At 41.1% G+C, this 18,040-nt stretch overlaps 1 protein-coding gene across 1 annotated transcript in view; it reads left to right on the forward strand.

The window, feature by feature from the left end:
- cnksr2a (connector enhancer of kinase suppressor of Ras 2a) overlaps positions 1–18,040 on the forward strand; it is a 481,257-nt gene that overhangs the window by 407,510 nt on the left and 55,707 nt on the right. The window contains exons 18-20 of the mRNA XM_060832965.1: positions 3,531–3,601; positions 8,965–9,065; positions 10,956–11,466. Of these exons, the coding sequence (XP_060688948.1) occupies positions 3,531–3,601; positions 8,965–9,065; positions 10,956–11,466 (683 nt within the window). The remainder of the gene's footprint in view (positions 1–3,530; positions 3,602–8,964; positions 9,066–10,955; positions 11,467–18,040) is intronic.

Here is an 18,040-nt window from a genome sequence, read left to right on the forward strand (position 1 = left end):
CACAAGCCTCCAATCTGAAAAACAACCCTCCACCACCACCCTCTGTCTTCTACCTTTGAGCCAGTTTTGTATCCAAATATATTAAAGATCTGATTGAGACGTATAAGATTATTAAAGGATTAGAGGTAGGAAGCATGTTTCCGCTGATGGGTGAGTCCAGAACCAGAGGACACAGTTTAAAAATAAGGGGTATGCCATTTAGGACAGAGCTGAGGAGAATCATCTTCACCCAGAGAGTGGTGGGTGTATGGAATGCTCTGCCCCAGAAGGCTGTTGAGGCCAAGTCTCTAGATACATTCAAGAAAGAGATGGATAGAGCTCTTAAAGATAGTGGAATCAAGGGTTATGGCGATAAGGCAGAAACAGGATATTGAATGTGGATTATCAGCCATGATCATAATGAATGATGGTGCTGACTCGAAGGGCCGAATGGCCTGCTCCTGCACCAATAGTCTGTTGTCCACTGTCTATTGAAGAGCATTGTTGTTAAGAAGGCATGACACTTCATAAAAGGTTTGTAAAACTGGAGTCCACTCCCCCTTCTATTCAGATAACAGCTAATGCTTGTGATCTAGACTAAGACCTCATGAATAGCTATTTCAGCCTAAATCTTTTGGTGCTGCCAAGTCTGTGAAATTGTATCCATTGTGAGTCATCACCTTCCAGAGAAAAGGGCGAGAGGGAAAATAAATGTCTCATGGTAATAAAGAAATTGAGTTGTACATCTAAAATTTGACATGAAAGATCATTGTGATCATATGTCAGGTGCACAATTATCATTTCATCCTTGTTTTCATTAATCTTGCTTTGATTAAAGTATCTGTTTGAATGATAGTTTGTGGATTTGTATTTGTACTGACAAGAAATTAATCCTCAGAGATCAGAGGTATATATCTCCGTGTTCACCAGGAATCTCTGTAATCTGCCAAAGAAACATCTTGGCTGGACACCATTGATGTCTTTCATCAGCCAGGTAGAATTGTGGATGTAAGAACTGGGAATGTTTGAAACGTCTGTGGAATGCAAGGTGGAATTCCGTCTTTCTCCACTCTATGCAACCGACTGTACCACAATAGGAATCATCAATAGGCACTTACAACCAGCATTCCAGGAAAATGGAATATCAAACCAATCAGTATCAGTTTAATTTGAGAGGTCATAAATTATTTCTAAACATCTTTGCTTTCCCAGCTGGGAAACTTTGAAAAATCCCAACAGATTAATCAGCAATCGATGGAAGAGAGACACAGAGTTAAGGTTTCTGGTCAATAACTTTTCATCAAAATCCTATACACAATTCTACATGTGTTTAAATTGGTTTTGTTGTGAAACAAGCTTATGGACATAGAATCCCTACAGTATGAAAACAGGCCATTTGGCCCAACAACTCCACATTGGCCCTCTGAAGAGTATCCCACCCAGACCCAATCCCCTACCCTATTAATCTACATTTGCCCCTGACTAATACACTTAATCTACACATCCCTGAACACTATGGGCAATTTAGCATGGCCAGTTCACCTAACATGCTCATCTTTGGCTGTGGGAGGAAACCAGAGCGCCAAGAGGAAATCCACGCAGACACGAGGAGAACGCGCAAACTCCACACAGACAGTAACCCGAGGCTGGAATCAAACCCAGGTCCCTGGCGCTGTGAGGCAGCAGTGCTAACCACTGAGCCTCCATATACAGGGGGATTAGTTATACGTAAGAGATAGGATCTAACTTTAGCCACAGAAGTAGACATTCCTACAAATGAAAAGAAGTAAAATGGCTTTTTTTTTATTTGAGGTCTTTCAATTGATTAGTATCCATTTCGGGCAGAGAGTTATGCTTGCATTAGCACTCTGATTCTATATTACCTGGCATGTAAACATAATAACATTCAGTTAACCCCATCAAGTGGAACGTAAACGTCAGCAGTAGCACATAACAGACACTGAAACAATATGGTCACCTCTGCAATGCCCTGATGGCAACATAATACACTGGAAATGTCACTATTTCTTTCTGCACGTTGGGTGACTGAACAACTGAGCCTGGTGAGAGCATATTTCCAAGTAAATCACTCACTATTTCCTTGATTCATCAAGAAGGTTTCTGGCCATCGCACTGTTCCAATTTTTTGTACTGGCATGGAGGCTCAGTGGTTAGCACTGCTGCCTCATAGTGCCAGAGACCCGGATTCAATTCCACCCTCTGGGCAGCTGTCTGTGCGGAGTTTGCGCATTCTTCCCATGTCGGGTTTCTTCCAGGTGCTTCAGTTTCCTCCCAGTTACATTCGGGGGTTTGGTGTCGACTTGTTGGACCAAATGGCCTGTTTCCTCACTGTGGGAATTCTGTGAACTAACATAACATTTTGATATGAGATCTTAACTTTCATATCGATTTCCCACCTTCTTCTTGTCACAGAATTTTCATAGGAGTTAGGAGCAGGAGTAGGCAATGCAGCATTTCAAGACTGCTTTGCCATTTAACATGATCATAGCTGATCTTGTCCTGCTCTCAACTCCACTTTGCTGCCTACTCCGCATTGCCCTTTATCCCAGTTTTCATCAGAAACCTAGCTCTTTCTTTCTTGATCAATTCTGCCTCAACTGCAGTATGGGGCTGTAAGTTCCATAGATTCACAACCCTCTGAGAAACATAGTTTCTCCTCATTGCAGTTTTGAACCTGGTTCTTCTCACTCTAAATCTATGTTTTCTTGTTCAAGACTGTCCCACAAAGTGGAGCATCTGTTCAGCATCCACCTTATCAACCCCTTTTAGCATTTTACACACCTCAATCAGATTCACCACCACCCCCCCCCCCACCCCCCCATTCTTCTGAACTCCAGCACATACAAGCCCAAATTATTTAACCTTCAACATCCCTTCCATCCCTGAACTCCCTGGTGTATCTCCTGTGAACTGCTTCCTGTGCCACCACAAGCTTCCTCAAGTTAGGACAGCAAAACTGGACACAGTATTCCAGATGTCATCTCACCAATGCCATGTATAATTGTAACAACACTACTTTTATAATCCACTCCTCATGCAATAAATGCCAGGATTCCATTTGCCTTTCTTATTATATGCTGCACCAGCGATTCGTGCGCTGCTTCGTCATCAGGGTGGTTGTCATCAGGCAGATGATCTTTAACCACCTGATGAAGGAGCAGTGCTCCAAAAGCTAGTGCTTCCAAATAAACCTGTTGGACTATAACCTGGTGTTGTGTGATTTTTAACTTTGTACACCCCAGTCCAACACTGGCATCTCCACATCATCCATTTTATAGTGTCAATTGCTTCAGTAAATCAGACTCCATTGCAGGGAAATAAATGCCTAATGTGGATCAGAATGATCCCTACAACACTGGGTTGAATCTCCTCCCTGTTTGGGATGGATTCTGCATTCTTGCCTTACTTATGGTGGAAGTCTTGAGCTGTGGGCATAGATGTCTTCAGACAGAGCACTCAAGAAAAATAAATATTCTAAGATTTTCAAAGGACCAATTAATCATGAGACTCCTACATTTTTTTCCCAACAGGTGGCTGAGCAGGCTTGGCTTAGCAACAGTGGGATATGCAGAAAAGGAGCAACGACTCAAACAAGACCAAGGTATTGATGTCATCATGCTAAGTAATTATACAGTAAATCTCAATGAATCTTCCGACATCGATTATTATTACCACTACAATGTCATGTGTAAAACCTAACAGTTTGCCTGTCACCCCTGCACTCACTGACCATTATTAGCCCCCAGTCATGCAGCATCTCGATTTTAGAACTCCCCCCTCCCCCATCCTTGTTTACAAATCCCCCTGTTGCCTCACCATTCCCTGTCTTTGTAACCTTCTGCGGTTCTACTCTCTCTGAGATCTCAGTGCTCTTGTATTCTTGGTATCTTGCTTATCCCCAATTTTTTGTGCTCTCCCTTTGTTGGTTATGCTATCAGCTGTTAAGGTCATTACGTCATAATGAATTCCTGCCCTGCATCTCTCTCCCTTTTTTTCTTCCTTTGGGACCCTTCTTCTATTGGTCATCCATCCTAATATCTCTTAATGTTTCTTAAGGCTAAATTTTGTTTGATAACATTCTATGAAGCATCTTGGGATGCTTCGCTCCATTAAAGGAGCCATATAGATGCAGATTTTTGTTCCAAGAATATTGATGCAATCGGATTGATTATTTGTTTTGACTCTGTTTCAGCTTAATTTTTAACTCTTGAAAGTAAAATTGGGCAGTTTAAGTTTTCCCTCATGAGTTTTTTTTGTCAGATGGTTTGAATTAAACGTATCCTTTTATATCTTTACCCAAGTATTTTGGAATTACATTCCAGCGCAAGTTGAATGTCTAATTTTTTGGATTAAAAATGGTGAACTGTAACTTGGAATGATGAAAATATGATTGGAGAGGAAGGTAACTATGAGAATGATGCAGTACATGACTTCTGAGAAATGCTAAAACAACTGAAAACTAAGGTTCGCTTCAAAAGCTTGTTCTGAAAGAAACCCTAATATTTCCAAAATACGTGTACACATTTTTAGAAAAAGTTTTAAAGCTCAATTTGTTGTTCAAAAGAGTGGTTTATGCTATTTCCAACTTTTGCATAATTCATGAAAACTGCACAGAGCACTAGACTTCTTAAGACCAATTGATTTTCTGCATTTGTGTAAATGTAAACTTTAATACATATATAAGTAACAATATATTCAAAGTTTCAATTATGTTGATTTAGTTCAATGAAATCAGCAAAGACAGCTCGGAGTTAGTTATTTACATGCTGCATCTACATGCACCAATGTCTTTATGGGAAAATGTGGATTTTTTTGCACACCACTATTGTTCTGTGTGTTGATGTAAAGATACTCTGTACCAAAAACACTGTTGGAAAATGGTCTGGGGAAGATGGTGACGGGAGAAGAATCAATCCTTTTTTTGATCTGTATTCGCCGAAAGATATTGGCACTGAAATAATATTTAAACCCAAGGACAATTTCAAAGTAGTATGACTTTGATGTATATAATTCACCTTCTTATATGGGTTCTATTTGTTTTAATCTAAAGCTATAGCCGTGATTTTAACGGGGCAGGTTTGGTAGTCAGGGTAGTCAGTAGGGTTAAGTGTTTTCAATGGGAAGCCACAAGTCCGGGTGACCACACCTGGCTATGGACTTTCCCTTCATACTGTGAAATATTGTTTTCACAGAATTCCAGTCCAGCGGTCAGCCTGATTAACAGGTTTGGCTTCCATTGGGGCAGGTATTGCTCCAACGTTGGTTACTCATATCTGTTTAGTCCAGAAATAAATTGGTCAGGGTGAACTTGACATCTTGAACTTTTTCACATTCCATTTAAACGCTGCCCACCCATTTCCAGGGATTTAAAATTCCCCTCTAAGTTTTCAAGCACTAGACCAAGCAGAATGCTTTTGGAATTCTTCAGCAGCACGTGGACTGTGATAAGGGCCAAAGATAAAATTGAACATCAAAATTGCCTTGCGTTGCTATAGTTTTGAGGCTACTTCAGGAGTTTAGGAGGGGCAGAAACATGGATTTAAAAGGGTCTTATGAGAGTCATGGGCTTACATGCTGGAAGTCAAAACAGGTTTAAGAAATTTGGAGTGAAAAGGGAGTTTGGATATGTGATGGTAGTTAGCAGCTGAGAGAATTCCTAAAAATCTTGTGTTACATTATAAAGAAAATGGTGACATTCATGATTTGCATTGGATGTGAGGAGCACCAGACTCAATACATTGGTAGCACAACGTCTGGCCACATAGTTTCAGCTGCCATGCACAGCATATGGCAAAGCCCATCTGCAACTAAGTTAATGCCAGCAGTGATGTGATGAGATCCTCATGTGACCACTTAAGGGCTTCAATTGGTGGCAGTTCCGGAAGGTTAAATTTGGATCTTCCTGTCAGGACTTAACTTTGCTGGAGGCGGGAAAAAGCATGGGGTTCAGGTCTGCCATCATCCCACCTAAAGTAATGACCTTCCAACCAACCACTCCCCCTCAATATTACCACCATCAGGGGCAAAAGATTTTGCCCAGAAAGCTTGGCAATATTTGTGGAAAGTAAAACCTAGTTCACGTTTAGATAAGCAACCATTATGCAGAACTGATAAAAGCAGAACTTATACACTTAATAAGGTCCTCGAGAGTGTTGCTGAACAAAGAGACCTTGGAGTGTAGGTTCATAGCTCCTTGAAAGCAGAGTCACAGGTTGATTGGATAGTGAAGGCAGTGTTTGGTATGCTTTCCTTTATTGGTCAGAGTATTGAGTACAGGAGTTGGGAGGTCATGTTGCAGCTGTTTATTTCATTGGTTAGGCCACTTTTGGAATATTGCGTGCAATTCTGGTCTCTTTCTATCGGAAGGATGTTGTGAAACTTGGAAGGGATCAGAAAAGATTTACAAAGATGTTGCCTGGGTTGGAGGATTTGAGCTACAGGGAGAGGCTGAACAGGCTGGGGCTGTTTTCCCTGGAGCATCGGAGGTTGAGGGGTGACCTTACAGACGTTTATAAAATCATGAGGGGCATAGATAGGAAAAATAGACAAAGTCTTTTCCCTGGGGTTGGGGAGTCCAGAACTAGAGGGCATAAGTTTAGGGTGAGAGAGGAAAGATATAAAAGAGATCTAAGAGGCAACTTTTTCACACAGAGAGTAGTACATGTGTGGAATGGGCTGCCAGAGGAAGTGGTGGAGGCTGGTACATTTACAGCATTTAAAAGACATCCGAATAGTTATATGAATGGGAAGGGTTTGGAGGGATATGAGCCGGGTGCTGGCAAGTGAGACTAGATTGGGTTATGATGTCTGGTCAGCATGGACAAGTTGGACCAAAGGGTCTGTTTCCATGCTGTACAGCTCTATGATTCTATGTCATAGATATTTGAGAAAGGGCCAAAGGGGTTAGGTGAAAAAGAGAGCAAAAAGGAAGGTCTGCAATAGGGTGCAAGCAGGTGATATTAAAAAACAAAGAGTGGTGTAGGGATAAAGAGAACGGTCAGGAGTAAAAGAAAAACACATGTGTCCATAAGATGTGAATGACAAACCTTTGAGCAGCTGCCGTTGAAAAGTAAGTAAAAACAAAACTAATGAGGATTTGGCCATTTTACCCTCCTGTGACCACAGCAAGAGCAATTAAACATGCAAATAACACCAGGCAGTTGAATTGAAAATATTGTGAATAACTTAAACCTATTTTATGGCGACATAATTGCATATTGATGATAATTATTTAGGAGCAGCCTTAAGTGTCATATTCACTACAGATGTTTAGATCTGAATTAGGATAAATAAACTGGCACAGATCTTCCGGTTTTCAGATCGCCTAAGAGACCAAATGAACTGCCAAACATGAACATCAGAACTGCTAGAAAGTCCCAACATACTGACACTGTGGAAATTGCCCAGTTTCAATACCTGAAGGGCAATTTCCAACTCCTCAAACCCAACATTAATGTCTTTGCCTCTGATTTAGGGACATAGCAGTATCTGACTCAATTACCTATTCATGACTAGTGGATAGCTATACAAATAAAACCTGCTCCCTACTGTTTCCCTACTGACACCCACTCCTGGCCCTCCAGCATCTTGACCCTCCTCTTATTTTCCAACTCTCTCCCTGATCCTCCAAATTCTTGATCCACTGCCATCTCTCCTGACCCTCAAACCCTATGATAACCATTTGCTATCCATCCCTCCAACATCGCTGTCCTCTGGCTGTCCCCTGGACTCTTTCTCTCAACCTCCTCCCTCCCACCCCTCTACCCCACACCGCAACACCCCCCTGACTCAACCACATCATCCAAGTATCCCACCTTCACTATCCTATCGACCTGTGACTACACTTTCAAGGAGCTATGAACCTACACTCCAAGGTCTCTTTGTTCAGCAACACTCTCGAGGACCTTACCATTAAGTGTATAGGTTCTGCTTTTATCAGTTCTGCATAATGGTTGCTTATCTAAACGTGAACTAGGTTTTACCTTCCACAAATATTGCCAAGCTTTCTGGACAAACTCTTTTGCTCCTGATGGTGGTAATATTGAGGGGGAGTGGTTGGTTGGAAGGTCATTACTTTAGGCGGGATGATGGCAGACCTGAACCCCACGCTTTTTCCCACCTCCAGCAAAGTTAATTCCTGACAGGAAGATCCACATTTAACCTTCCGGAACTGCCACCAATTGAAGCCCTTAAGTGGTCACATGATTATCTCATCACACCACTACTGGCATTAACTCAGCTGCAGATGGGCTTTGCCATATGCTGTGCATGGCAGCTGAAACTACGTGGCCAGACATTGTGCTACCAATGTATTGAGTCTGGTACTCCTCACGTCCAATGCAAATCATGAATTTACTTATTTCACCATTTTCTTTATAACGTAACACAAGATTTTTAGGAATTCTCTCAGCTGCTCACTACCATCACATATCCAAATTCCCTATCCTCCCTCTCACCATCTTCACCTCACACCCTACCCACTCTGCCATGCAGCCCACTTACTACAGTCTTTCATTGACATACTGAAAGGCTATTTCAATTTTCCAAAGTTTTTGAATGTAGACCTGCCAGAATACAGCAGTGTAAAAAGATTATGGGGACTGACGTGGTTTGACAGGTCTGCAAGACAAAAAGTGGCATGGACAAGTTGGACTGAAGGGTCTGTTTCCATGTTGTATGACTCTGATGGAAGACTCTGTTGGATGACTCTGAAGAGGCAGCATTCGGGTGTGCTGGCCAGAATCATGGAGCTCATTCGTTTGGTGTGGAACGGCCATGTGACAGCAAATCCCACTCCTTGGACCATTCAGCCTATTCACTTATACGATATTGAACAACTTTCTTGTGAAATGTATGTGTAAAACATTTGAGCTGTGCTATCGTAACAATACAAGAAATCCTATTAGGTGTATGGTAAATTCTAAATGTCAATGTGTATTACTCACTAATACTTTATCATGATAGATTATTGGAGTGAAAGTGATCAAGAGGATGCAGATACCCCATCAACCCCCAAGCAAGAGAGTCCACCACCTCCTTATGATACCTACCCCCGAGCACCTTCAGTGAGTTTACTTTTGCATCTTTGTTACGTCTGGAACATCCTGGTTGGTAATAACAGTCAGTTTGAATGGGGCGGCACGGTGGCTCAGTGTTTAGCACTGCTGCCTCACAGCACCAGGTCCCAGGTTCAATTCCAGCCTCGGGTAACTGTCTGTGTGGAGTTGCACATTCTTCCTGTGTCTGTGTAGGTTTCCTCTGGGCACTCTGGTTTCCTCCCACAATCCAAAGATGTGCAGGTCAGGTGAATTGGCCATGCTAAATTGCACATAGTGTTAGATGCATTAGTCAGAGGGAAGTGGGTCTGGGTGGGTTAGTCTTAGGAGGGTTGGTGTGGACTTGTTGGGCTGAAGTGCATGCTTCCACACTGTGGGGAATCTAATCTAATCTTCAAATCTCTGCACAGACAGCAGAGATATCAAACAAACTGGATGATGTCACAAAAAATAGAAAATACAAATAATCTTGAAAAAACATGTTAAATTGCTATCTATTTGCAATCTCACTGTCTGCTGTACCCTTAAAAGTAATTTTGTCTTTCATTAGGGGGCATCAGTGATTAGTGTTAATGTCACTGGACTGTAATCCAGAGTCCAGGGTAATACTCTGTGGAAGGGTTGCTGGATCCAAAACTCTGACCTCTCTTCACAGATGCTGCCAGACCCACTGAGCTTTTCCAGGAACTTCTGTTTTTGTTTCTAATACTCACGGGCATGTGTTCACATCCCACTAAGGCAGATAGCAATATTTGAATTCAATAAAAATCTGGAATTAACGAAGTCAATGATGTAATCATTGTTGAGTGTCATTAAAAAAAGCCATTCAATTTTTTTAATGTCGTTTAAGGAATTCTGTCTACCTTACTTGGCCTAAGCTTCATATGACCCCAGGCCACACAGACATTTAACTGCTCTCTGCATTGGCCCTGAAAGCCAATCAGTTGAAGAATAGTTAGGGATATGCAACAAATGCTGGCCTTGTCAGCAATTTCCACATCCCACCTTAGAAGAAAATATACAGTTAGCAAGTGGCTTCAAGTAGACTATGCACATTTTGGCAATTCAAGTTAATGAACTATTATTAGCAAATACAACCATACATTTTAGGAATATTGCAGCCAAACACTTACTTCATAATCACTTACAAAGATTAGTAAATCCTTGTGTATTGTATATCATTTTGTTCATTAATCTGCTGAAAGATCCAAAAGAATATTCTCTCTCCCTTACACCAAACAAATTTATAAATTTTCACTCTGAGCAGCTTGATGCTGAACAAACCAATAAGGTTATGATCATTGGTTCAATTATTGGTATACTCAAATTTATGGGATATTTTTAATATTGTAATATTAACCTTCAACTGCGGTATAGATTAAATATTTTAAGACATGTAAATGTTTTCATTTATAGATAATCCAACTCAGGCATGGGATGTTGCTGGCTAGGTCAGCATTTATTGCCCAACCTAATTACACTTGAAGTTATGAACATTGCTCATTCTGATCATGTTTCCTTCTATTTTTAGGTGTATTTTATCTATCATTTTTTGCATTGATCTAAAAATTGGACCCAATGAGTATAAATTGTATTTCACATATTCCCTATTTATTTCCTTTCCTCCTAAGTTTTAAATATTCAAATTCTGATTTATGTTTTGCAATTGTCCATTTTGCACAAGAGGTCAGCGACGTAATTTCCTGTTTTACTGAAAAGATGTTCCACGATCAAATATTTAAGTGGTGATGAACCAAACAGTAGCATGTTCAAACAATTGATAGGTTAATACTAAACTGAGAAATGAAAGCAGTTTTCAAGAAGTGAGTGGTGTCCTTATCCTGAACATTTTAATGCACCATTAATATTTGATATTGATCATTTTGTCATTATTTTAAGGTGAACTGTGCTAGTCCATACCTCGAACCTAAGCATAATAGACTGTCGTCTACGGAAACCTCTCATTCTCATTCATCCCATGAAGAATTCCGACCAGAACCTGCAGGAGGTACTGAGTCCCCCCTTCGTAAACCAGGGGCTTGGGAACGGCGTTCATGGCAGGATCTAATAGAAACTCCACTGACCAGTTCAGGGCTGCACTATCTCCAGACTCTTCCTCTTGAGGATTCTGTGTTTTGTGAAGCAGGCTTACCAACACCAGAACATCGGAGGCAGTCAACTTTGCCAGCTCAAAGGTGCCAGATCCAGGATCACTATGGACCCTTCCCATTGGCAGAGGGAGAACGATGGCCTGGAATAAGTGGTGGTGGGGGTAAACCACGCAGTTTCACTCTACCTCGAGATGGTGGATTCAGTCATCCCTGTCAAAACTCTACAATCTGTCTCCCCGGAGTTCAGCCCGAATTGGTTCAGAAACAAGAAATCACGGAAGAAAAGCAAGAGGAAAATGGTAAGGAGCATGTACATTTTTTAACAGTTCACATTAAAAAGAAACACAAATCTTTTATTCGCCACTGCTGTTCTAATTTTAAACAGTATAGGGTTTTAAATTATGGAAATTTCAGCTAAAGTGTAGTCTTTAAAGTAAGAAAAATTAAGTTGGACGCTCAATCAGCAAAGAAGCTGACAGGTGAAATTCATGACTGAAATTTCATTGCATTGAGCGACAAAATCTGATGAAGTAGTTTGCTTCCTCCACTCACACTGACATATTTTAAAGAAAAAGCATTGAAAGCCCCTTCTAGCAATTTTACAATTCAGCTGCACACAATCATTACAAAACATTCTTTTATGAGACCTTCAATTGATCCTGATGGCTAATATGGGGTAATTCAGAAAATAATAGACACATTAATTTAATTATGTCTTCAAAACATTGAGGATAAATCAGCGTAATTCAAAATGTGTATAGCCATAGTCCATGTGGTGAGGCTTGAGATTGAAAGTATTGTCCACTCGTGCATTTATATGATTTCTGTGTTTTGTACACACCTCTATCAACATGAGCACTCTAGAAAAGCTGGCAAACATGGAGGACTTTCTAAAGTACAGTGCTGTGAAGGCATATGTTCGCTGAAGCATATAATTATTGTGACTCTACTTCTTAATGGTAAGGCTCTGAAATTGCTGTAATGAGCTGTAACAGATGCCTTCACAAGTGAAGTCGATTCAATAACTTGTAAGCATCAAGTGTGGAAGTATTTACGTTGTCTTGGTTGTACCCATCCTTTATAGAGTCATACAGCATAGTAACAGGCCTTCAGCCCAGCATGTCTATGCTGAAGGACAAACAGCAAATCAAACTAATCCCATTTATCTGCTTTTGGTCCATTGCCTACTATACCCTGGCATTTTAAGAACTCATTCAAATTCTTCTTAAATGTTGCGAAAGTATCTGCCTCTGCCACCCTCTCAGGCAACACATTTCTTATTTCTACCACATTCTGGGTGAAAAAAATTCTTTCTCACATCTCATCTTAACCACTCACTCCTCACCTGAAGCTCATGCCCTCTAGTCTTAGACATGTTTGAGATGAGAAAAGATTCTAACAATCTCTTCTGTAAATACCTCACATAATTGTATATACCTTATTAAGACTCTCCCTCCTCCTCCCCAAGCCCCCTCTGTTACGATGAAAACAAACCTAGCCTATCCAGTCTCTTCTCATAACTGAGACTTTTCATTGCATGTCACGTCATAGTCAATCTCCTTTGCATCTTCTCCGGTGCAATCACTTCCCTCTGATAGTGTGGCGACCAGGATCACACACAACTTAGCCAATGTTTGATAAAGTTGTAACAAGACTTCCTTGCTCCTATATTCTATGCCTGGGTAATGAAGGCAAACATCTCATATGTCTTCTTCACCATTCTGTCCTCCTGTGCTGACACTTTAAGGGATTTATGGACTTGTACACAAAGGTCCCTCAGTATTCTTTAGGGACCTACCATTCATTGTGTATGTGTTTTCCTTATTAGACCTTTCAAAATGCATCACCTTGTACTTAACGGGATTAAATTCCATCTGTCCAATTTACCAACTAATCATTCAAACTGAGCTTATTGTGCTCAGTATTAATGACACCACAGTTTTTGTACCATCTGCAAACTTACGAATTAAACCTTCTGCATTCACATTCAAGTCATTAATATAAATAAGAAACAGCAAGGGTCCCGGCACTGATCCCTCTAGTACACCAGTGTTACAGAATTCCAATTACACAAGCCACCCTCCACCATTATCCTTTGCCTCCTATTTGCAAGCCAATTTTGGATCCAGTTTGCCGACTTCCTTTGGATCCTGTGGGGATCTGGATTAGCATTGTATGTGGAACCTTGTCAAAGGCTTTACTGAAGTCCATGTAAACCACATCAACTGCACTACCCTCATCAATATATTAAGTCACCTTTTAAAAATACTCAATTAAAGTAGTCAGACAGGATCTCCAGCTCCAAAATCCTTGCTGACTATCCCTGATAAATCCCAAACTTTACAAGCATTGACTAATCCTAGCCTTCAAAATGTTTTTCCAAAGTTTCCCTATCACTAAGCAACAGACCAACTATACAATAAAACCGAGAGAACTATGGATGCTGGAAATCAGAGACAAAACCAAAAACAGAAATTGCTAGAAAAGCTCAGCAGGTCTGGCAGCACCTGTGAAGAGAAAGATCTGCAGTCCTCACTTTCTCCCTGAGGAGAGAAATCAGAGTGAACGTTTCAACCTGTATTTTTCCAGTAATTTCTGTCTTTGTTTGTATATAAGACTAACTAGTCTGTTATGGCCTGGCCTATCTCTGCTGCTGTTCCTGAACACAGCAACCACATTAGCTATCTTTCAGTCATATGGCATTTCACCTTTAACCAGTGAGGTATGAAATATCTCGCAGCGGGCTCCAGTAATCTCCTCCCTTGCCTTCTATAGCAGCTTGCGATACATCTCATCATGCCTTGGGGATTTCTGCACCTGCTAAAACATCTAATACCTCCTCCTCATTAATCTTAACACATTCTAGCCCCTCACCATCCCAACTGAAATGTTTTCCTCTTCTGTGATGAGAAGTATTCACGAAAGACATCACCCACATCCACTGGTTCCATGCCATTTGCATGCCACTCATTAGTAAACAATCCTTTTTCCAGCAAAAAAAATGGATGTTTGATGAATAAAGTGAAAGTAAGTCCTGAGATCCTGATTTCTTTGTTTTGGCATATTTAGGAATCTGTACAGTTGCAGTAAGATCAGTGAAACTCTGCTTTCTTATGGTCTGTCTGTGGTCTTTACTACAGTCAGAGTGGCCAGTCAGGAGAATGTTTCCAACAATTCTGCACCGTTCTGAGACATCCCTGTGGGTGTGGCTTTATACTTTCTGAATTTATGATGTGCCATCTTGAGAGGCATATCGCACCTTAAGTGAAGTGTACAAGTTGCTATCATCAAATATGATATCCACAATACCCACACTGGATCTTACTTCAGTCCGATGTACTCAAAGTCAAAAATCACACGACATCAGGTTATACTTCAACCACAAGCTGTTGGAGCCCCTGCTCCTTCCTCAGGCAGCTAGAGAGAGAGATTACATTGGATACAGAATTTATAGTAAAAGATCAAAGCATCATACAACTTATGCGAATGTACTGAACACATCCAGAGTCTTGAATCAGTAAGTATGGAGATGCAGGTTTTGATTGATTAATGTGTAAATCCCAGAATTTCTTTCAAATCACTGCCCCAAGATAACTTCAGGTTTTATCAGAAGAAAATGACATTTCAGGTCAGATAACTTTAGGTCTGAGGTCTTGTTTCGAGTCTGTTTGTGTCTCAACCTGGATTCAGACTGGTTTTACTTCCAAAGTAGGAATTCATAAAATGCCACATTAACTGACTGTATACAGATTGTATGCTTTTTGAAGAAAATAATGTATCTGCAAATACAAATCTGAAAATGCAAATTTACCTCATAGATTTACATGTGCATGAGATAATGAGAGTCCAGAGACAGTATATTCCCGTTAGGGTGAAGGGCAAAGTTGGTAGGTGTAGGGAATGCTGGATGACGAGAGAAATTGAGGTTTTGGTCAAAAATAAGAAAGAAGCATATGTCAAGTATAGACAGCAGGGATCGACTGAATCCCTAGAAGAGTATAAAGCAGTAGGACTATGCTTAAGAGGGAAATCAGAAGGGTGAAAAGGGGACACGCGATAGCTTTGACAAATAGAGTTAAGGAGAATCCAAAGGGATTGTACAAGTGCATTAAGGACAAAAGGATAACTAGGGAGAGAATAGGGCCCCTCAAAGATCAGCAAAGCGACCTTTGTGTGGAGCCACAGGAGATGGGGGAGATTCTAAATGAGTATTTTGCATCAGTATTTACTGTGGAAAAGGATGGATTTGGGAAAATAAATAATGACATCTTGAAAAATGTCCATATTACAGAGGAGGATGTGTTCGATGTCTTAAAATACCATAAATATTTAAATTTGTGTTGTAAGTGGATAGTTTGATTTATTCTAATTTACCATAATTTCTTCAGTTAATAAACTTCTATTGTATTGTTAAAGCAAAACCTGCAGCCTTAGGTTTCAGCAAGAACCGATGTTAAAGCTAAAACAAACCAATCTGGGATCTAACTTGTCCAGTAATAACATTAGTTGTGATCATAACACAACTCATTGAAAAGCAAAGGTTAAAGTTGAAAGATACCTCCGAGTTTTAGCAACAGCAATGCTCAATATGTCTAATTGATGCTGATCTGCAGTCATCAAACCCAGCAAAAGCAGTTGAGTATGTGTCAAACAAAGTCATGATCAAACTGTACAGATAGTTTCTCATCAACCAGCTCAGAGATGTTATTAAACACAACTGAAGTAGGTGGGTCTTAAATCTGGGTGTCCTGGCTCAGAGGTAGGGTCACAATCATTGTGTCACAAGACCTCCTTCAAACTTCATAGGCTGGGTCAAGCACTGGAGGCAGTGTGAAAAAAAGGAGGACAATTTCTCTTGTTAATGGCCCGACCGATAAAAGGAAATAAATAGACTTGCATCATCCCATTTCTCAGGGCCTCCAGCACTGCCTGCCTTTTGGGAAATCAAAGTAGTCTGCAGCACACAATGAGAAGTGGTGCAATCCAAATTTCTTCCTTTATTCCTCCCTTTGCCTTGAAAGTGTCACAAAGCTGGTCCCTGTTTGTTCGAAAAGCTGGTCCTTTTCTCCAGGATACGATGTCCTTGGTTTTTTCAGAGGGGTTATAAATGTTCCCAATGCCGATTAGACTGGTTTGGTACAGAGGTTAAAGGGCATTGAGAGGCCTTTTTGTTTATATGTAATCAGATGAGACTCCACACCCAAGTGGTCATGTTTTAGAAGTGACCTGCATAATGAAAGACGATTGGTCACCCCTCCAGCTGATCTGTTCAGTTCAGTTCAGAATAATTGAAAGTTCAACAATGAGCTGTGTGGAAACATTTTTTCTCTCACTTTCTGCCCTTCCAACTTCAACCTGTAAGCATCTTAGAGTCACAGAGTCAAAGAGGCGTACAGCACGGAAGCAGAGCTTCAGTCCAACTCATCCATGCCGACCAGGTATCCCAACCCAATCTAATCCCACTTGCCAGCATCTGGCCCATATCCCTCCAAACCCTTCCTATTGTCATACCCGTCCAAATGCCTTTTAAATGTTTCAATTGTACTAGCCTCCACCACATCCTCTGGCAGCCTATTCCATACACGCACCACTCTCTGCTTGAAAAAGTTGCCTCTTAGGTCTCTTTTATATCTTTCCCCTCTCACCCTAAACCTATGCCCACTAGTTCTGGACTCCCCCTCCCCAGGGAAAAGACCTTGTCTATTTATCCTATGCATGCCCCTCATGATTTTATAAACCTCTAAAAGTCATTCCTCAGCCTCTGACGCTGCAGGGAAAACAGTCCCAGCCTATTCAGCATCTCCCGGTAGATCAAATCCTCCAACCCTGACAACATCCTTGTAAATCTTTTCTGAACCCTTTCAAGTTTCACAACACCCTACTGATAGGAAGGAGACCAGAATTACATGCAATATTCCAACAGTGGCCTAACCAATGTCCTGTAAAGCCGCAACATGACCTTCCAACTCCTGTACTCAATACTCTGACCAAAAAAGAAAAGCATACCAAATGCCTTCTTCACTATCTTTTCTACCTGCGACTCCACTTTGAAGGGGCTATGAACCTGCACTCCATGGTCTGTCTGTTCAGCAACACTCCCAAGGACCTTACCATTAAGTGTGTAAGACTTGCGAGGATTTGCTTTCCCAAAATGCAGCACCTCACATTTATCTAATTTAAATTGCATCTGCTACTTCTCAGCCCATTGGCCCATCTGATCAAGATCTCTTTGTAATCTGAGGTAGCCTTCTTCGCTGTCCAGCACTTCTCCAATTTTGGTATCATCTGCAAACTTACTAACTACACCTCTTAAGCTCACATCCAAATGACGTAAAGTAGTGCACCCAGCACTGATCCTTGTGGCACTCCACTGGTCACAGGCCACCAGTCTGAAAAAAATCCCTCCACCCCCACCTTCTGTCTTCTACCTTTGAGTCAGTTCTGTATCCAAATGGCAGCTATCCCTGTATTCCATAAAACCTAACCTTGCTAACCAGTCTCCCATGGGGAAACCTTGTCGAACGCCTTACTGAAGACCATATAGATCACGTCTACCACTCTGCCCTCATCAATTGTCTTTGTTACTTCATCAAAAAACTCTATCAAGTTTGTGAGACATGATTTCCCATGCACAAAGCCATGTTGACTATCTCTAATCAGTCCTTGCCTTTCCAAATACATGTACATCCTGTCCCTCAGGATTCCTTCCAACAACTTGCCCACCACCAACGCCAGGCTCACTGGTCTATAGTTCCCTGGCTTGTCCTTACCACCCTTCTTAAACAGTGATACCATGTTAGCCAACCTCCAGTCTTCTGGCACCTCACCTGTGACTATCGATGATACAAATATCTCAGCAAGAGGCCCAGCAAT

This window comes from Hemiscyllium ocellatum, chromosome 12 (assembly GCF_020745735.1).
Source record: "Hemiscyllium ocellatum isolate sHemOce1 chromosome 12, sHemOce1.pat.X.cur, whole genome shotgun sequence".
NCBI classification, from domain to species: Eukaryota; Metazoa; Chordata; class Chondrichthyes; order Orectolobiformes; family Hemiscylliidae; genus Hemiscyllium; species Hemiscyllium ocellatum.